This window comes from Vipera berus, assembly GCF_964194415.1.
Source record: "Vipera berus genome assembly, chromosome: 3".
Classification (NCBI taxonomy): Eukaryota; Metazoa; Chordata; class Lepidosauria; order Squamata; family Viperidae; genus Vipera; species Vipera berus.
The window spans coordinates 107,037,823-107,059,580 of NC_138204.1; the positions used below are offsets into that span (position 1 = coordinate 107,037,823).

General features: G+C 39.5%; 1 protein-coding gene across 3 annotated transcripts in view; it reads left to right on the forward strand.

The window, feature by feature from the left end:
- Window positions 1-21,758, forward strand: part of EDEM3 (ER degradation enhancing alpha-mannosidase like protein 3) — a 56,892-nt gene that overhangs the window by 8,403 nt on the left and 26,731 nt on the right. For all 3 annotated transcript variants that reach the window (XM_081322309.1, XM_081322308.1, XM_081322310.1), the window contains exons 3-11: window positions 5,887-5,987; window positions 6,778-6,817; window positions 7,491-7,603; window positions 8,032-8,185; window positions 8,757-8,891; window positions 13,637-13,742; window positions 14,009-14,106; window positions 17,500-17,625; window positions 18,471-18,554. In XM_081322309.1, the coding sequence (XP_081178435.1) occupies window positions 5,887-5,987; window positions 6,778-6,817; window positions 7,491-7,603; window positions 8,032-8,185; window positions 8,757-8,891; window positions 13,637-13,742; window positions 14,009-14,106; window positions 17,500-17,625; window positions 18,471-18,554 (957 nt within the window). The remainder of the gene's footprint in view (window positions 1-5,886; window positions 5,988-6,777; window positions 6,818-7,490; window positions 7,604-8,031; window positions 8,186-8,756; window positions 8,892-13,636; window positions 13,743-14,008; window positions 14,107-17,499; window positions 17,626-18,470; window positions 18,555-21,758) is intronic.

The following is a 21,758-nucleotide window of genomic DNA, read 5'->3' on the forward strand; positions in this document are numbered from 1 at the left end:
TGATGTTGTTGATTTAGTGGTAAGGAGGGAAGGATATTTAGATGGATTTAAAAATACAATCCAGCTGATGACTTGCCCTAAATCCTCTTCCCTAATATCCATAAAAGCCTAGTGTGATACTTCTGTACCAGATAATTAGTTGACAAATCTGCAATCCTACCTATTTTGTAAAAGCTTTTTAAGTGACATCTTAGTGCAATATTTTTATCTTGAGGCTCCTGACATTTCAAAGAAATGTAGAATCCCTGTTATTGTCATTTATGTCCTCTCCATCAGCGTGGCAAATAATAAGTGAGTAAAGGTCAAAGAAATATAAGGTTTATCTTTAGAGCTAGTAAAAGAGCAGAACCATCATCTTTATAAATGTGAGGATGTGATCATTCAATGTGCCACAAGATTAAATGTGTTTCTTAAAAAGATTATTGCTAAATTTATTATTTAACAAACCAAATGGTGACATTAAAAGCTATCTTGTAGAATGTTTTTTTCAGTATTTTGGAACATGATTTTATTTGTATATGGATGTACATACAGCAAAAATGATAGTTTGTATACAGATGAAAATCTATATGCTAGCACTTTTCTGAAGGCAGAGTTTGAATTTTGGTTTGGAAATGAAATTCTGCCATCCTATTATGGTGTATATTACTATTAAGTACTAGTGGTGTGTAAAATATTTTCATTCTGAAATATATTGAGTTATATACTTTGTTCTGCATTTAAAGAGAACAAAAATTACAGAATCCATTTTAGCCATTCTGTAGGTGTTCAAACTGACCCTATCTCTAGCTCATAACCTCTGTTTCAGATTGAATATTCAATACTGAATATTCCTGAAATTAAGCAGTTTTTGAAATTGAAATGAATGTTTCCAAAATCCTTTAAATACCCCTTTTAGGGACATTAGTGAGAATGTAACACACTTGTTAAGGACCTTGGCTTGGAAAATCTGCTGATCACTATTTGTCATTGTAGTGATCTTCTTAAATACATTGTTTTGAATGTAAATTCATTCTTATTCCAAAGGGATTATTCAGTCTGATTAACTATTAAGTTTAGATTCTGTGCTTTTCTAAGGATGGAGGCAGAAGGGGCAGTGATCCAGCTGTTCAAATTGCAAGGATGTCTTCCCAATTTTTTTAAAATGAAAACAGTGTAAGAGACTTTCAGGTGTAACTAGTTCTAGATGGCAAAACCATTGTGAATATTTTATTTCCATCCCTGAATTGTATTACCGTAATTAACCTCTTTAAAACAATGTGAATCAATTCAAAACAAGTTGCTGACAAAGAATTCTTATTTATGTGCAACACTTGTGTAATGAACCATCAGTTTAGCAACTTGAGGTGTGCTGAATAAGGAACTTTTCAAAGCCAATCCTGCAAATACAAAAAATGGTGCTCCACAATATGTAACCATTTACTTTTTGACTTTTGAAAGTTGAAAAAAGAAATTTGTAGTGTTGAAAGTTTTGGGGGGGGCATTTTTGAGAACATTAAGCTGGATTTATTGTTTCAGCCCCCCTTTATGGATTACTGCCTTGTCGCAGCGAAGGGGCTTGTGTAACTCAATGAAGCTATGAGCTATGCCATGCTGGGCCACCCAAGATAGACAGGTCATAGCAGAGAGTTCTGACAAAATGTGATCCACTGGAGAAGGAAATCCAACCCACTCCAGTATCTTTGCCATGAAAACCCCATGGACAGTACCAAAAGGCAAAAAAATATGACACTGGAAGATGAGCCCCTCAGGTCGGAAGGTGTCCAATATGCTACTGGGGAAGAGCAGAGGGCTAGTACTCGTAGCGCCAGAAAGAATGAAGCTACATTCCAATTCCAAAGAAAGGCAATGCCAAAGAATATTCAAACTATCGCACCATTACACTCATTTCACATGTTAGTAAAGTTATGCTTAAAATCCTACAAACTAGACTCCAGCAGTATGTGGATCGAGAACTACCAGAAGTACAGGCAGGATTTCGAAGAGGCAGAGGAACTAGAGATCAAATTGTCAACATATGCTGGATCATGGAGAAAGCTAGGGAGTTCCAGAAAAACATTTACTTCTGCTTCACTGACTATGCTAAAGCCTTTCTTAAAGAGATAGGAGTACCAGACCATCTTATTTGTCTCTTGAGAAACCTATATGCAGGTCAAGAAGCAACAGTGAGAACTGGACACAGAACCACTGATTGGATTCAAAATTGGAAAAGGAGTCCGGCAAGGCTGTATACTGTAGCCCTGCCTATTTAACTTGTATGCAGAGCACATCATGAGAAAGGCAGGGCTAGATGAATAAAAAGTTGGAATTAAGATTGCTGGGAGAAATATCAACAACCTAAGACAGTGGTGGTAGACCTATGGCACGTGTGCCAGAGGTGGCATTCAGAGCCCTCTCTGTTGGCACATGCGCCACTGCTGCCAGCAGCAGGTCCATCAGCCCACCACCACTGCCTGGAGCAGGAGCCCCGCCCAGCACAAAGGAGGCAAAGCAGCCAACTTGCAAGCTCGAGCAGAGGTGGTAGAGCAGAGGTCACCAACCATTGTCGATTGGTGGACTGGAAGAAAAGGGAGGGGGAAGCATTTTACATGCATGTGTGCGTGCACGGGGCTGCGAGCACGCACACGCTGCAAATGGGGTGGGTTTAGTACATGCCCTGCCCCGTTCTTCCATGGTGCAGTGTCTTGTATCTGCACCCCGCAGTGCTGTGGCGGCCGATTTTGCCCCTTGCAGCACAGTGGCCCATTTTTGTGCCCCTGAGTTTTGCATGCCAGAGGCGGCACTCAGAGGCACCTCCCTGCCCCCCCTGAAGGCACCACAATGCTGATGCGGCCCTGGCACTTTGCGATAAATAAGTTTATCCGTCCGACGAATCACCAGGAAGAATGAGTCCGGAACGAGAGCTGGTTCTCCTGAGCCACGTTTATTAACTTCATAAACAGACACTCGAAGACGATCGAAGTCAGCGTTGATTTCACAGCACAATCAACGCTGTTAAGTAGCCGACAGAACCGACACCCACCACCACACCCTTAATTGCCTACCCACGCCCTCACCCTACTTAACTACCGCCCCCTTGGCTCCTGCCTTCTGGCACTCGCCCCAGGTACGTATCCTCCCCGTCCCCGTCCCACCACCAGTGCAGCCGGTAAGCCACCCCCCAGCCCAAACCGCCCTCCTTTTCCCCTGAGCCTCGCACGGCCTCGCCTCCCCCCTCAGGTCCCCAAACCGCCGTGAGGTGCGCCGCTTGGACCATCCGCCGCTGGAGCCTTTCACACAGTCCCTTAGCACGCAAGGAGGCCGGCAAAAGAACAGAATGCGTCGTTTGCGGCCTTGCCGCCTCCTGGACCGCCCCGGCGCCCCTCCTCCGTCTGTTGCTCGGCCGCTGGGCAACTGCCGGCCACGCCTCCTCACGGCTGCTCCCCGGCCCTCCGGACGGCCCCGGGGCTGCTGGGCTCTCCCCTGGCTCGTCGGGCGAATGCGGGCACCAGCGGCTGTTTCCGAGGCCCGGTAAGCTGTTTTGCGGCCTCACCGGGCGGCGGGTGGGCGGCTGCTGGACTGTCTTGCCGGCTGCGCCCGTCACCGGCTCTTCGGGAGACCACGGGCGCCGCCGGCGGGTCTCGGGGGCCGGCAGGTGGCGGGCGGGCGGCTGCTGGGCTGTCTTGCCGGCTGCGCCCTTACCCGGCTCTTCGGGAGGCCGCGAGCGCTGGCAGCGGGTCTCGGGGGCCGGCAGGCGACGGGCGGGCGGCTGCTGGGCTGTCTTGCCGGCTGCGCCCTTCCCCGGCTCTCCGGGAGACCGCGGGCGCCAGCGGCGGGTCTCGGGGGCCGGCAGGAGACGGGCGGGCGGCTGCTGGGCTGTCTTTCCGGCTGCGCCCTTCCCCGGCTCTTCGGGAGACCGCGGGCGCCGGCGGCAGGTCTCGGGGGCCGGCAGGTCGCTCCGCGGCCCCCCAGAATGTTGGGCATGCCGAGCCCGACATAAGTGGGTTTTGGGTTCCGGTTTGGGCACTCGGTCTCTAAAAGGTTTGCCATCACTGACCTAAGATATGCAGATGATACCACTCTTATGGCAGAAAGTGAAGAGGAACTAAAGAGCCTCTTGATGTGGGTGAAGAAGGAGAGTGCAAAAGTGGGCTTGAAACTCAACATTAAGAAAACTAAGATCATGGCATCCGGCCCTCTCAATTCCTGGCAAATAGATGGGGAAGAAATGGAGGTAGTGACAGATTTTATTTTCCTGGGCTCCAAGATCACCGCAGATGGGGACTGCAGCCAAGAAATTAAAAGACGCTTGCTCCTGGGGAGGAAAGCTATGGCAAATCTAGACAGCATACTAAAAAGCAGAGACATTACCCTGCCAACAAAAGTGTGTATAGTCAAGGCCATGGTTTTCTCATTTGCAATGTATGGCTGTGAAAGTTGGACCATAAGAAAGGCTGAGCGCCAAAGAATTGAGGCTTTTGTACTATGGTGCTGGAGAAGACTCCTGCAAGTCCCTTGGACTGCAAGGCATTCAAACTGGTCAGTCCTAAAAGAGATCAACTCTGACTGCTCTTTAGAAGGCCAGATCCTGAAGTTGAAACTCAAAACTTTAGTCACCTAATGAGAAGGAAGGACTCACTGGAGAAGAGTCTAATGCTGGGAAAGATTGAGGGCAATAGAAGGGGACGACAGAGAACTGGATGGAGTCACTGAAGCAGTAGGCGTGAGCTTAAATGGACTCCAGAAGATGGTAGAGGACAGGAAAGCCTGGAGGAACATTGTCCATGGGGTCGCGATGGCTCGGACATGTAATAATGCCGCTTGGGGTGTGTGTGAAAGCCCTAATAAGCAGGCATATACATAGAATGAAGGCTACTGCTAAGCTTGTAAGCCGCCCTGAGTCTTCGGAGAAGGGCGGGATATAAATGGAATTAAAATAAAATAAAAAAAAATAAACTAACAACAATTGTTTCAGCCAATTTAGGAGAACAAATAAGGGCTGATGTGTACATTTTTCAGGGTTTAATAAGATTTTGAGGGTAGTGAGCTGGTTATTTTGTGATGCATCTTATTCTGAAAAATAATTTCTGAACCATGTTGAGCCAGAAAATATTATTCCACATTGTATACTAACTAAATAAGGACACAGCCCAGAACCATAAAATAAACCAAAAATTCCCCTTACTTTCTACAGTTCAGAAAACATTGGAGTAATTATGGCTTTTGTCTTGCAATCCGTTTCTTTACTATGGTACTAACTGAATGTATGAATATGTTTCTGTGGGAAAAGTATTACAGGTAGTACTTGATTTATGATCAGTTATTTAACGACTGTTAGATATTACGACAGATTTTAATAAACCAACTTACAACAAGGCATGACTGCCACCTCCCCTCCCCTCTGCAGTGATGTTATCGTGTTTTGGGCACTCGGCAAGTGGCTCGCATTTATGACCAGTTGCAGCATTGCATGGTTACATAATCATGTTTGCCACTTTTTTTGTCATTTTCTGGGAGAAACTACCCATTGGATATGGGTGGATTTACTTAACAACCATGGTGACTCCCTTTGTTACTGTTCTAAAAATGGTCAAATCCAGTCACATGGTGACTCTGTATGATCACAGTGACTTACAACTGCAATTCTGGACTCCATGTAGTCGTAAGTTGATGACATTGCAGTTCATGAAAAATATTGATTTAGTCCTATGTAAGAGACTTATGTACCATTTGGAACTTTCTGCATTGTTTAATTTTGTAAAAGCATACTCTCATGAATATATTTTATTACCTGCATTTGTAAGAGTAAACAGTGAAACTTGATCTAACTGCTATTATACCATGCATTTCAACTTCACTAGATTATTATTCTGTTTTGTTTTTCATTTCCTTTTTTTTCCCCAACAGGAACATGCTTACCCAGCTGATGAGCTCATGCCTTTAACTTGCCGTGGAAGAATTCGGGGTCAAGAACCAAGTCGTGGAGATGTGGATGATGCTTTGGGAAAGTTAGTATTTTGAAGTACTTATTTGAAGATTCAGTATTTAGTTTTAATTGAAAATCTGTGGATCCATTATTACAAATTCAATAAAACTGAATCTAAATTCTGAATAAATATCCATAAAAAGAACAGGAATATTTACTAAAATGGAGAAAAATAAAAATAATATGTGACTAATAATTGAATCATAGATGATCATGATTATATTTCTTCAAATTATTTTTAGTTTCTGCATTATCTGAAGAATCTTATAGCAGGTTACAGTGTTTTAATGACATGAAACAGTTAAACTAAATAAAATAAATATTAATTTAAAATATTACCACAGTTGGAACTTCCATTGCAAAGTGATATGTTGTTAAATGATTCTTACCCAATTTTATGATCTTTTTTGCTGTGGTTGTTAAGTGAATTTCACTTCTCCCATTGACATTGCTTGTTAGGGAAGGTAGCAAATGATGATCACGTGACTCTTGTAATGCTACAACCATTGCAAACAGGTGTTGATTGCCATGGCAGACAGTGTTGAACTTTCTTGAGCTGATAAACTGCTGAAGTCATTCAATGTTTTTATGAATTTATGATGCATATTTTAATATATAGTCTGTTTTCAGAAGTCTTCAATGGTTCATAAAAGCATTGTGTGTCTTCAGCAGTTCATCAACTTGAGGAAGGAGTACACTGTTCACTATTTTTTAGTAATAGGCAGTCTTTTACAAGTTCTTACATGAACATTTAATAATAAATTATCTATTGCATCTTAAATCCTACTTTTAATCTCTCCTTTCTCACCCAGGTTTTCACTGACACTAATAGATACTTTGGACACTCTTGTGGTAGGTTTGATTTCTTCTATCATGTATTAAATCTAAATTCTCATTTTACAATATTGAGTAGAACTTAATAATTGTATTTAGCAAAATACTTGATTTATTTAAATTATGACCTACTTTTAGAAGTTGGATTAGTGATATAAGGTAGCATACACAGTGCTTTCCCCTCCCAATTTTCTCACAGCAACAACCCAGTGGAGTACATAGGTTGGGCTGAGAGATTGTGATTAATCCCAAGCCATCCCATGAGCTTTTGAAAGTGAACTAACACCTGGTTCTCCTGCTTCTAGACTAGCACCTTTACCACTATACCATACTGATGCTTCCTAATTACATACTCATTTTAGTGTGGTATGTTTACTTGTTTTAATTTTAATTAACTTTTTTGCTATTAGTTTGCTTTTGGGAAACCCAGAAGTATACCTTAAGTGGATTGACAGATTGGTTGCATGTAATGAGATTCCAGATTTTTTCAGTATGCATTGCTCAATTACACCTCCTTCACCTTTTTTGAGACAGGATAAATTAAACAGAGTTTGCCCTCTGTAATAGGATTTTTAGCTTGTTGCTGACCAAAGATGACAGAATCTGATATTCTTTATTTTTTATTTAGTTTCTCCTTAACAAAACTTAGCTTCTTAAGAGATATTCAGCCTGTTTACTCTTTGTTTTGCAGGTGTTAAATAAAACTAAAGAGTTTGAAGATGCTGTTAAAAAAGTAATTAGAGATGTTAATTTAGACAACGACATTGTGGTATCAGTGTTTGAAACAAACATAAGAGTGCTTGGGTAAGTTTTATTCTGCGGAAAAAAGCATCAGATTTGTAAATCTGCCAATGATAATCTATATATGTTTTGTGATCTGAAGTTAAATACACTTAGTTTTTAAGCATAATAGCATTCATAGTTCATAGTTTGTAAAGCTGTTCTTGTTTGAAAGCTGCATTTCCTGCATTATTGTCAAAAGGGTTTACCCATCTTCATTTATATACACTTTTTAGAAGTAAATAGTATTTAAATGTTCTACAAACTATTTTCAGTTTTTCAGCATTTGTGTTATGCTTAAGGCTAGTATGTAATTACTAAACATTATTAGAGATTGGAAGCAATTTGGAGAATTACATTCTCTTCTCTGCTTCCCCACTCTTTGGTTCTCTTCTTGTTCAACATTCACTAAGCTAATAAAGTTCCTGATTTCTTCCTTTCATTTTATTTAGAGGTCTTTTAGGTGGGCACTCAGTAGCAATCATGCTGAAAGAGAAAGGTGAAGTCATGCAGTGGTACAATGGAGAACTTCTGCACATGGCAAAACAGTTAGGCTACAAACTTTTGCCAGCTTTTAACACCACAAGTGGTCTCCCATATCCAAGAGTAAGTAAACTGAGCTAAGACTAATGTATGTTATTTGTTCTTCTAGTATGATAAAATTACATATTGAGTCAGAGAGAGAGAGTTATTAGTGATATTGGTGAAAACATCTGATTTTTATAACTCTTAGAGTCTTAACTTTTCAGCTAATAGCATGGTTTATGAAGATATTTATATACAGTATTTATCAGTGGGCTTTACTACATTTTCAAATGCCATGACGTTAAAAAAGCCATATGTTTTGATTATGAAATTGAGGACTGTTCTCTCCATAGCAGGTGATATGCTTAGAGACAGCTTCATTTAAAGTTAAAGCACTACTGACTTTAGCATTGGAATTTAAACCCATATACCTGCGTAGGTTTGCCATACACAGAGGCTGTTGAACACTATTTTTATGGTGGTGCACATTCTCTGCTGTAACTTACTTAATTTTTCCAGTTTTTTTGCAATATAGTACAAACTTAATTTCTATTTATTTCTTGTTTGAAAAAACAAATCTATTTTATTTTCATAAGTTTTTAAGAAATAACATTATCACAATAACAGATTTTGGCATTTCTTTTTCTTCTAGATTAATTTAAAATTTGGTCTAAGAAGTCCAGAAGCCCGGACAGGAACAGAGACTGAAACTTGTACAGCTTGTGCAGGAACGTTGATCTTAGAGTTTGCTGCTCTAAGTCGTTTCACAGGGGCATCAATATTTGAGGTTTGCTTAATGATAAGTGATTAATTATTTTTGTTTAACTGCTAACTTTTGATGTTTTTATTGTATAATTACTTGATAGTATTAATTTCAGCTGTGTTCTGTTGTTGAACTGGTCACTGAATCTCTCATACCAGAAATTGCTTTTCTATTTATATTTTGAGGTACTGCTTTAAATATCTATCAGCGTTCTGTCCCAGGACCTGAAGGCTGTGCTGTGTTTGGGAGGGCGAGACACTTTGTGTCATAATGCTGCAATGTTTTATCTTTAAATTTTTAAATTGATTTTATTGTAATTTCTTTGATTGTTGTGAGCAACCCAGAGATGTTTAGAGTTGGGCACTATAATTGTTTAATAAATAAAAATCATTATAAATTATGTCAACATAAAATATCCCGTGTAATAATATAGTATATTAAATTTTGTATTACGACAAATATTTAAAAGAGTAACTTAGAACAACATAAGCATCCATATGGTATTCTCTCAATAAATTAAGTGGTTCATTAGTGTCTGGTGCCTTACCGTTGGACACTATTGTAACTATGGGCTATGTCTGTTCTATAACTCTTTAGTATCTCTTATGTATAAGGAAAGATACTGATTTTGTCTTTATATGATTATTATTTTTGAATTGTTCAGTATGTCCTTCAACACAAATCTTTTTGGGATAAGTACTTTCTTTAGTTAAACTTGCCTATTTGACATTAATAATCTATAGTCTGTTGTACACTCTACTACACAGAAAGATTTTGACTGACCAGATTGAATCTTAACTTCAATTTTGTATAACAGTCAATTTGATTTTGAAGTTGCATATTTAGTGACATCTAAAATAAAGTCTGCATTTATATTAGGGATTGTCAATAAACAAAGAGTTGTTTTCTTAAAACTATTCAATTAATTTCTGTATCATTGATGTATCAGTCCAATTCTTCCTTTAATTACAGATACTTCCATTTCTATAATAGCTACATTCCACTTGTCCATTGGAAGTACCTCATCTTTTTTTGAAGTTATATTGCAATTTGCCATAAAGAATATTGCATCAAAATCAATGTATACATGAACCTGCCATTTCAATTTTTTATTGTTTACAAATTTTATTGATTTTCTAATATATTCACATATTTGAAAAGCAATGTGGTGGTAGTAATTCAATTACATACAGATATCATTAGTACAGATTTCAAACTGCTACCATAAATATTCCGTCTCTTTTTCCCTTCATATATACTGTCTATTTGTAGATTTAAAGACGAGTTTTATCCTATCAGTCACATAGAAAATAACTTTTTTACATATATCCATAGTTTTTAGTTTGCACATATTTTAATTGTTTTAACATACAATCTTTTAGACAATCAATGACCTAATAGATTTTTCAATTTTAATTTCCACTAACATTTAGATTTAATGTTTGATATTTATCATTCCCAAGATTTTTAGTGTACTCCCAATTCATCTATCACCATTCCTCACAAAATCTAATATTCAAAATACACATCCCGTTTACTTACCTTCTCACCCTCTATGTCAATAAATTAAGGATACAATATGATATCCTTCCTTTTTGCTAATTTTCAGTTGTTTTTAAGTAGTAATCAAAATTTCTTTTTATTTCAATATTTAATACTTCCTCTCTTCCTCTTTGTATCTGCTATCTCTTGCTTAAACTGATAATTTTTGTTTTTAACATTCCATATACTGTAAACCTATTTATTACTTTCAACAATAGGTTTTAGCTTGTCTACATTATCCACCTTTACATGACCTTTATGCACAAATCAGTATTCAAATTAGCTATTAATATTTATACTGCTTAATCTTAATGACCAAAAATTTTTCTTTGTCTCAGTTCATAACAATGTCTTGTGTTCAACATACACATCTTATCTATTTAAATACATTCTGGTTCAGATTTCAATAAGATGGTCGAAACTCCATTCTTCTTGAGTCTTATTCTGGCTTTTTTCCTTTGCCAAATCTTCTTCCATGTCCTTGTTTTTGGGTCATCGAACCAATCTCCTTGTAATATCATGTATATTAATTGATACTGGCAAAACCATCCGATTGCCATTTTTTTGAGAGGACTTGTAGGTCTAGTGGGTAGTCTCTTTATTCTTCCATATCGACGTAGTTGTTCTGAATTGTTTGTCTTCTCATCCAACTGTTCTTTTTCTAGATCCTTTAGTTCCTTCTGAGTTGTATAAGAAACCTTTTCCTTTTTCCAAGTTGTCAATGTCTTTTCTGGATTTTCAAATATCAATATTTGTTTAATAGTAGATTCTTCTGTCATCGTACTTGAATGTTTCATTTTTTCTATTGTATTTTGTATAGATGATTCTTTAGTTGTGGTCAAAGTTTGGGTTTTCATATTGTTCTGAACCAGCCAACTACCGGCCTTGTAATAAGGCAAACCCCTGTTCAAGCAGTAGAGACTGGAGAGCGTCTGAGGTTGCAAAGCGTCTGCCAAGTTTAATTCACAAGCAAAACAACAGAACAAGAAACACAGGAACTTGAATCCTCAAGCGGAAGGGTTGCTTTCAGCAACCAGCCCCTCCCCAAACACTCCTTTTATTTAGAGTTCAGGGCGTGGTCTCCCTGTGCCTCCTCCCGAGGAGTCCCACAGCCTTTCTTTGTTTGTTCCTGCTCGACTGCCTCCTGCGTCGGGCGTCCTTGAACAGGGCCAGCTGTGGGTCATCATCCTCCGCACTATCGGGCTCACGCAGCTGAGAAGAGGGCCCCGGCTGAGGGCTCTGCGAAGCCTCCAAGCCATCATCAGCCGGTTCGTCTTCCACACCCTCCTCCTCCCCCTCATCTGAGTCATCCGATACATCTGAACCGGCTGCCGGACCCACCGGCTGGCCCTGAGTCATAACACATATCTGGGCTGTCTTCTTGTTCCTTCTCATAGCCTCTTAGTATTTCATTGGTTGTGGTAAGAATTTGGATTAGTGTTTTCAACATAGAGAGAGTTTGTTGATCTTCCTCCACAAATAAATTTTGTTCCTGGTCTTCTTCCATATTGGTATTTTAAGCTAAAGGCTTTATACTTAGAAAATCCAAAAGAGAGAAAAAAAATTTCTAGGTAGGGAACACAAAGTCTTTCACAGCTGTTGTTTCAAAGTTCTCAAGGCTATGTATCTTATCTATTTCCCTGGGCAGTCAGCCAGGCCCCTTTTAAAGTTTCCTTTTAAGTCCCAAAGTTGTCTTAATCTTTTCAGTTTTTCTTTTTTTCTTTTTCATAAGAAAGAATCCAGATTTCCAACAGAAGTAGACAATGAAAAATAGGAAATAAAAAATCTTTCAATCCACATGCTTTGAGAAATAATTGGGATTCAGTTACTTTTTCAACATTTAAAACGCCCCTGGGTATTTAGTGACTGCTCTTTCTGGAGGGAGAGGAAAAGCAAATCTAGCAAGCGCCCCTCCTTGCTGGTCACCTCTTTGGGGCAACTTTCAGCCCCTTTCAGGGCCCCTGAGCGATGCGAAACTGGATGGGGGAGAGAGAGCAAGTTTCCCAGCTGTCCACAGCGGCTGCGTGACAAACCGGAAGCCTGCCATTTCAATTTTAATGAGCAACATTATTCAGACTAGTTTTTAGAAACTTTACAGATAGAAATGGAGTCAGTAGTTAATCCTTTATTACAAAGTTAAACAAGTTCTGTCGATTTGAAACTTGGCCATACTACTTGAGATAGTTGGAAATTGAATTTTAATATAAGGTATCCTAAATTACCAAACATCTGTTACTTGATGCAAATAATAGGGTGGAGTTTTTAAATTAGTGGACCATTTTTGTTTATTAAAAATCATATTTTCATTTTTATGGCATTCATAAGTATTCTAGAATACTTGGTATATAATATTGTTCCCTGATTTTTTTTTATTGTGTCTAATGAAAAAAGAAAATTATAACAAATGTTTGATTTGAGGGATTTATTTTGTCAGACTTTGGATTTGTATTTAATGTACAATGTTTATTGAATCCGAATTCTTTTGTTTGAATTTCAGGCAGTATGAGGCTTTGCCCCAAATGCTGGTTCAAGTCTGAATCAGTCTGAACAGTATTTGTTGCATGCCCTTAAAATAGACATTTGATATATCAATATGTTTGGAGGTCTGAAGAATGCCATTTTGTATTTAATAGGCATTTAGCTTTAATAGACACATCTTTCCTTAAGTTGAGATTTCTTACAAAATGATATTAATTCTCCTTCTATCCCCAAAATGGGAAAAAAAGACTTTGGAAATATATCTCATCTATAAAACAGCTGTCCTAATTCAGAAATTCACATGTTTGCCATCTGTTGGTGTGAGTCCAGCATGGAGTTATCCTTCCAGTGTTGAATGATAATTCTTATGGAATATTTCCCATGTATAGTTAGATTTTAAATGGCTGGCGCTTACAGCCAAATAGGTAATTTTCATTCTTAGCATCTGTGTTCAATCTAAAGTTATATTAATGATCTCTGTGCATTCAGACTGCAGCAATAGTATGACAAGTCGAAACTATATAAGTTATTTACAATTTTTATGATGCATCTTTGGCAGCATCGCAGTGCATCCAATTTTTTTAAAGCCTTTTCTCTGAGATGTCCAGTATATTCAAAATAGAATTTATAGTTGTGTAAATTTAAAAGTAGAACTACTAAATAAATTTATTCTTTGCATCAATTTTCTGACTGCTTCATTGCATGTAAAGCGGTATTTAATTAGAAAATGTTAATTTTATTTTCTATAGGAATATGCCCGGAAGGCACTTGATTTCCTTTGGGAGAAAAGGCAACGTAGCAGCAATTTAGTGGGAGTTACTATTAACATTCATACAGGGGACTGGGTCCGTAAAGGTATGAAACTATGCTCCCTCTTAATTACAGATAATAATGAGATTAGAGGTTGGAGGTGTTTTATGTAGAGGACTTAAACTATATATCAGAAAATTGTGTCTTATTTTGGACTAAAAAAATATTGCATTAAGCTTATTCTCATCCCATAGCCCTTTTCGTTTGTTTCTTGGTTGCACTTAAAGGTTCTTATAGTAATAACAACTTGCTTTATGGAACTGAAAAGTAGTTATGAAATTAATTGTATTAACATTTTTATTTTATTCTAGATAGTGGAGTTGGAGCAGGAATAGATTCATATTATGAATATTTATTAAAGGCCTATGTCTTGCTTGGAGATGACAGTTTTTTAGAAAGATTTAACACTGTAAGTACAAATGGTATTTCTCTTTCCTTGAACTATAGAACTTTGTACTATGCTCCTGCTGTATTATGTTAGATATTGTGGGTCTGTTCTTCTATAATTAGTGTGTTGTTATACTGTCAGAAATAATTATATGATGTTTCTCACACTGCAGCACAAGTTGTTTTTTTTCATAGTTCCATTTGGCATAAAATTCATCTATTTCAAAATATTGGTATATTTAATAAATATAGTCAAATTAATAATAGAACTCATGTTAATGTTGCCTATTAATGAGGCATCATCCACGTTTAGGATTTTAAAGTGTTGGAAGTAAAATGGGCAATACATGAGTGGATCAAAATAATTGTTAATGTTGACACAGCCGCCGTGGACGGCTGGGAGACTTGCTCTTTCTCCCCCGTATAGTTTTGGATCGCTGGGGGCCCCTGAAAAGGGCTGAAAGTAGCTCTGAAGAGGTGACCAATAAGGAGGGGCTCTCTCTGGATCACGGGAGAGGAGCAACTCTCCCGTTGGAGCTGGCAATCCTTCCAAATCTGCGGACGAAAGGGCCGGCCATAGAAATATGGCTCGTCCTTAGGCTGCAGACAGCCGAAGTCACACTCACCATCTGGCAACTTCAAAGCAGCGTGGAAAGGACTGGGTGAGATCTACCTCTCTTAAATCCTAATTGCTTTTTTGTACTTATTCAAGCTGCTAAAGTACTTTCCCCCCTGTGGAGAGGGAAGAGGGATTTTAGCCCTCCCTCTAGAAACAGCGGTGATTGAATATACAGGGGAGCTTTTTTGAAAACGTTGAAAAAATAATTGGATCCCAATTGGAACTTTATTTCCTAAAGCTTGTGGATTAAAAGATTTTTGATTATCTTCTTTTTACCTTCTATTTTTATTTGAAAGTTTGGGTTTTTCCTCTTAAAATAGAAGAAAAAAACCAAAAGGATTGAAATAACTTTGAGATTTAAAAGAATTCCTTAAACTGCGGAGTGACATCTTGTGGTTAAACCTGAAATTGCAATTTATTATTCTTAAAGAAAAGAGACTTGGCTGACAGTTCAGAAAATAAGATAAGATTTATGTGACCTTGAACACCAGCTGTGAGAGTTTTAGCTATTTTTATTTACTGGGGGGAAAAACTGTAAAAGCTTTCAATTCAACTCATCACTATGGAGGATCAGGAACAGACCTTTTCTATGGAAGAAATGCAAAAACAAATTTCTGCTATATTGAAACTAACTTACCAAACTCTTCTTACAGCTGGTGATGAAATAAGAGCTTTTGGGGAAAAAATCAGAAAGTGTCTTAGATATGAAAACTCAAACTTTGAGTATAACTAAAAACCTATCTATACAGAATACAACAGAAAAAACTGAACAATTAAATGTTATCACAGAAGACCTAACTGCCCAACAAGTACAGACAATAGAAAATTCAGAAAAAAAATTGATAACTTGATGGAGGAAAAAACCTGCTATATAAATCAGAAGGAATTTGAAGATCAAGAAGAGAAACAGATGGAAGGAAAGATAAACAGCTCAGGACAACTGCGTCAAGAGGAGAAAATAAAGAGACGATCTGGTAGTCCTGCCAGACCTCTCAGCCTTTCAAAAATGGCGACTGGATGGTCATCTCAATATGACATAATATATACAATAATAGAAGAATTCTTTGAGGACCTTGAAGCAAGGACATGGAAGATGATTTGGCAAAGGAAAAAAGAAAGAATAACACTGAAGAAGAATGGAGTGTGGACATATTTAGCAGGTTTAAAATAGAATATACTTAAGTAGACAAGACCCGTATTTTGAATACGAGATATTGCTATGATGTGAAGATAAAGAAAAATGTTGGCTAATTAAAACCTAGATGCATAAATATCAACAGTTAAATTGAAATATTGAGTTGTGTATAAAGATAAGATAAAGGTGATTAAGATACATATATATTAGTGATGTAATTAACATGTTTTGATGTAGTGATAAGAACAAAAATTATAAGCTTAAATATGAAAAAGTGAATATAAGGAAGAATGCTGAAATGGGAGAAATTTTGGCTACTGAATCTATAATATTTGGAAATTATAATGAAAACAAGAATATCATATTGTATTACTAATCTGTTGATGTAGAAGTGAGATAGATAAGATATGTATCTGGAATACTAGATGGGGGAATTGTGACAGGGAATTGGGGTCATTTAAAAATTTGGAAATGAAAAATATTAAACATTTAATTTAAATAACGCAAAATTAAAGCTGGGAAAATTTCTAAGGTTATTGAGGGTCCAAAAGATGGAATGTCAAAATAAATAAGACATAAAATTATTAAGTAGCTGATAGAATAAGAAGTATACTAATTTAAACAAGAGACAGTATGTATTAAGGGAAAAAGAGGAAATATTGGCTGTAATAGTTGGAGATTTGTATTAATAATATTTGTATGTAATGGAATTATTGTAACTCAGACACCACATTGCTTTTCAAAGATATAATTGTAATATTGGAAAATTAATAAAAAGTTTTAAAAAAACAAAACAAAATATTTTTTAATGTTTTTATGTTGTTGGATTTAGAGGTCTGTCTATCATGCTGACAAAAAAGAAATATTTGGCAGCTAAAATGTTCACTACAACTCATCTTGAATGTAGCAAGTTTATGCCAATGCTATGCATCCAAGACTAGTGCTTTATTTTGATTAAAGTACAGTTGAGGAAAATACAGATAGTCCTCGACTTACAAGCACAGTTGTGACCAGAATTTCCATTGCTAAGTAAGGCAGTTGTTAAGTGAATCATGCCTCATTTTACAACATTTTTTGCTACAGTTTTTAAGCAAATCACGAGATTATTAATCTTGCTTTCCCAATTAGCTTTCTTTTTGGAAGCTATTGCAAATGGTGATCATATGACCCTGGGACTCTGCAACTGTTATCAGTTGCCATGCACCAAATCTTGATTACATGACCATGCGGATACGGTGACACTTCTAAGTGCAAGGACTCATAAGTCATTTTTTTCATTGCCATTATAAATTCATACAGTTACTAAATGAATGGATGTAAGTCAAGGATGACCTGTAATAGGGTAAAGAAAAACTGGTCTTGGGGACAGAAGGTAATCCTTCAGTTGCATATTCTGCTTATCCGTGGATTAGTTGAATATTTCATTTTAATTAAGACAATAACAAAGTATGTAAATCTTATTTCTGGGTATATTAATTATGTCTTCAGGTGGTTAAAGAGTGGCTGATTTCTTTTTTTAAATAAAAGCTATAGATGGCTGATATTTGGCTTGCAGCCTTTAAATCTAAGCATTATTGTCAGTGTGCTCATCTGCTTTAAATCAACTTTTGCAAACAGGTTATTGAAAGTGAATAAACACATCAAATTTTGATATTTTGTAGCACTATGATGCCATAATGAGATACATCAGCCAGCCACCTCTCTTGCTTGATGTGCATATACACAAGCCAATGCTCAATGCTCGCACGTGGATGGACTCGCTACTAGCATTTTTTCCTGGATTGCAAGTAAGTTTTGCATGTGAAAAAATATTTTCATCCAATGATATAGTGAATTTCTGAGCCAGTAAATTCCAGAGCATCTCTAGATGGCTTCACAAGGTAGAAGAGCAACAATATATAAAAAACAAAGTTCAGGAGACAACATAAACTCTAATCACATCCCCCTCAATTATATTAGTCCTCAAATAATATGAATTTTCACAGCGTTCTTTATCTAGCCACAGGGACATCTTTCTCCCTAAATTCTAAATTTGTTAGTCATTAAGAATGTGTGTAAAATTATTAGATGCTCCACATTTATCTTGTACTTGTTAACACTGTATTTCTTAAGCAATTTCAACTGGTGCACCAGCATTTTTTAAAATAATTTGTATTTATTATAAATGATAATTTTATAGACAGGTTACTTTATATTTTTTTAAAAAGATTGCCACAAAGGATGTGCAAATTTGAAATGCCCCATTTTGACTTTTTCAGATCTGAAATACTGTCAAAATGTTCAAAACAGCCTATATGTGGCAAACCCAAAACAATATTTCAAACTTGCTACAGACAAATTTGAATTTAAAATGAATCAAATTTTATACTTTTTGTATTGTACTAACTGCTACATTCTCCAAGCAAAATGTCTGTTTTTAATTATAGGACATAAATAGTGATGTCGCTATTTCACTTTTAATGAATAACTTACCTTTTTAAAGTAAATATAAAATTAATTCTGTTTCCATTAGATTATTGTTAACTTGCAGTCTTACTCTTTGTTTTGCTGTATTCCCTGTGCTGTGAATTGGAAAAGAATGTATTCTCTTATTTAAAAATAATGTGATGTACCTTTTTTGCTTGGATTCTAGGTACTGAAAGGTGATATTCGACCTGCTATAGAAACTCATGAAATGCTTTATCAGGTGATAAAAAAGCATAATTTCCTTCCTGAGGTAAGGCAATGACCATGTCTTATGAATTCACTTAGGGTGTATAAATATGAAGTATAAATTTCACATATTAGTAGAAAATACTTTAATAGTGAGTCCATGAGTATTAAGAATATTTAACAGTGTTCACCTAGTACACAGGTCGGCAACCCGAGGCTCTGGAGCCGCATGCAGCTCTTTCAGCTGTCTCCTGCGGCTCCCAGTCCTCTGCCATGTGCAGTTCCCCCCCCCCAAAAAAAAAGTGGGACTAAAAAAGTTCAACCAATCAATTCAAACTTCTCATGGAAAAGAAAAAACTTGTGAATTTTGAATTGATTGGTTGAAGTTCTTTGGTTTGTGGGACTGCCCACAAGCCTCTTCTTCTTCGGACTGCACATGGCGGCAGCGAAGGAAGAGATGGGAGGACTGCTGGAAAGGTGAGTGGGTCGGTCAGATGGGGCATGCGGGTATGGTGGTGGTGTTTCTGAGCAGCATATGAAGTCTCGGGTGCTGCCAGACCCCCTCCTTTTCTCCCTTTTCTCTCTCTCTCTCTCTCTCTCTCTCTCTCTCTCTCTCTCTGTGTGTGGGGGGGACCCGCGGGAAACGGCTGGTAGGGAGGCAGCAGTCCGGCATTTTTCCCCCCTCTCATTTGTGTATGTGTCGGACCTGTGGGGAATGGCTGGTAGGGAGGCGGCAGTCCGGCATTTGTTCCCCCCTCTCATTTGTGCGTGTGTGTGTGTTGTACCCGCGGGGAATGGCTAGTAGGAAGGTGGCAGTCCAGCATTTTTCCCCCCTCTTGCGTGTGTGTGTGTGTGTGTGTTGGACCCACGGGGAACGGCTGGTAGGGAGGCGGCAGTCTGGCATTTTTCCCCCCTCTCATTTGTGTGTGTGTCGGACCCGCGGGAAACGGCTGGTAGGGAGGCAGCAGTCCGGCATTTGTTCCCCCCTCTCATTTATTTATTTATTTATTTATTTATTTATTTTATTACATTTATATACCGCCCTTTCCCGAAGGACTCAGGGCGGTTTACAGGGTGATTAAAAAAAACCAAGATACAAAAGTTAAAAACAAATTTAAAAAAAAATTATATTTGTCCCTGCATAAATAAAACCCCAGTTAAAATAAGATTAATCCTCAGCCTGGGCCAGAGAGCTCGAAGAGCCAGGTCTTCAGGTCCCGGCGGAATGAACGGAGGTCGGGGGCAGTCCTCAGCTCCACTGGCAGCTAGTTGCAAAGGGCAGGCGCCCCCACTGAGAAGGCCCTATCCCTGGGTGTCGTCTGCCGGCAATCTCTTACCGGTGGCACCCTGAGAAGACCCTCCCTGTGCGAGCGCACTGGATGAAGTGAACTTGATGCCGGCAGCAGGTGTTCCCTCAGATATCCCGGACCCAAGCCATTTAGGGCTTTATAGGTCATCACCAGCACCTTGAATCTCACCCGGAGGGCAACCGGAAGCCAATGCAGCTCGCGGAGTAGAGGTGTTACATGGGAGTATCGGGAAACCCCCATCACAACTCGTGCAGCCGCATTCTGCACCAGCTGAAGCCTCCGAGTGGTCCTCAAGGGCAGCCCCATGTAGAGAGCGTTGCAGTAGTCTAAACGGGAGGTCACGAGCGCATGAGTGACTGTGCGTAGGGCATCTCGGTCCAGATAGGGTCGCAACTGGCGCACCAGGCGAACCTGGACAAAAGCCCCCCTGGTCACGGCTCCTATATGGTCTTCAAAATTGAGTCGTAAATCCAGGAGGACGCCCAAGTTGTGAGCCCTATCAACGGGGGGGTAACACCTCACCCCCCATCGTTAGAGATGGAATAGTCTGGTTGACCCGAGATGCCGGTATGCACAGCCACTCAGTCTTGGCGGGATTGAGATGAAGCCTTTTTCTCCCCATCCAGACCTGGACCGCCTCCAGGCACCGGGACATCACGGCGAGGGCATCGCTGGGTTGCTTCGGGGTGGAAAGAAAAAGTTGGGTATCATCAGCGTACTGATGATATCCCACCCCGAAACCACGAATGATCTCGCCCAGCGGCTTCATATAGATGTTGAACAGGAGGGGTGAGAGAACCGACCCCTGAGGAACTCCACAAATGAGAGGCCTCGGGGCGGATCTCTGCCCTCCCATCAACACCGACTGCGAACGGCCCAGGAGATAGGAGAACCACCGTAAAACCGTGCCTCCCACTCCCAACCCCCTGAGACGCCACAGTAGGTTACCATGGTCGATGGTATCAAAAGCCGCTGAGAGATTTGTGCGTGTGTGTGTGTTGTACCCGCGGGGAATGGCTAGTTGGAAGGCGGCAGTCCAGCATTTTTCCCCCTCTTGCGTGTGTGTGTGTGTTGGATCCACGGGGAACGGCTGGTAGGGAGGCGGCAGTCCGGCATTTTTCCCCCCTTTCATTTGTGTGTGTGTCGGACCCGTGGGAAACGGCTGGTAGGGAGGCAGCAGTCCGGCATTTTTTCCCCCTCTCATTTGTGTATGTGTCGGACCTGTGGGGAACGGCTGGTAGGGAGGCGGCAGTCCGGCATTTTTCCCCTCTCTCATTTCTGTGTGTGTCGGACCCATGGGGAACGGCAGGTAGGGAGGCGTCAGTCCGGCGTTTCCCCCCCCTCGTTTGTGTGTGTGTGTGTGTGCTAGGAAGGTGAAGACTGCCAGCTCCAGGGATGGCCTTTCCAGGGAAAGCTGCACGCGGTCAAACTGTCGGGCCAGATATCCCTCCCCATCCCTTCAGGTGGGTGTAAGCTGGGGGGAGCTGATTCAACCTGGGACTTTTTTTTAAAAAAATTGTATCCCGCCCTTCTCCGAAGACTCAGGGCGGCTTACAATCTAAAGCACAAATCAATGTGCTTAGCAATAGCCTTCATTCTATGTATATGCCTGCTTATTAGGGATTTCGGGGGGCCCCAAGCGGCATTTTTACAAAGTCAGCTTATTGCCCCCAACAATCTGGGTCCTCATTTTACCTACCTCGGAAGGATGGAAGGCTGAGTCAACCTTGAGCCTGGTGGGACTCGAACCTGCACTAATTGCAGGCAGCTGGTGTTACTTAAGGAGGCATTAGCCCACTGCTCCACCAAGACTTGATGGGAGACTGGACTCATCACTCTGCCTTCTGGGCTGGGAGGGCAAGGATGCTGAGGAGAGGCTTCAGCCTGCGAAGCTCAGCAAGAAGAACCCTTCGTCCCAGACCGTGCGCTGCACTTGCCCAGCCAGCATCAGCTTACCT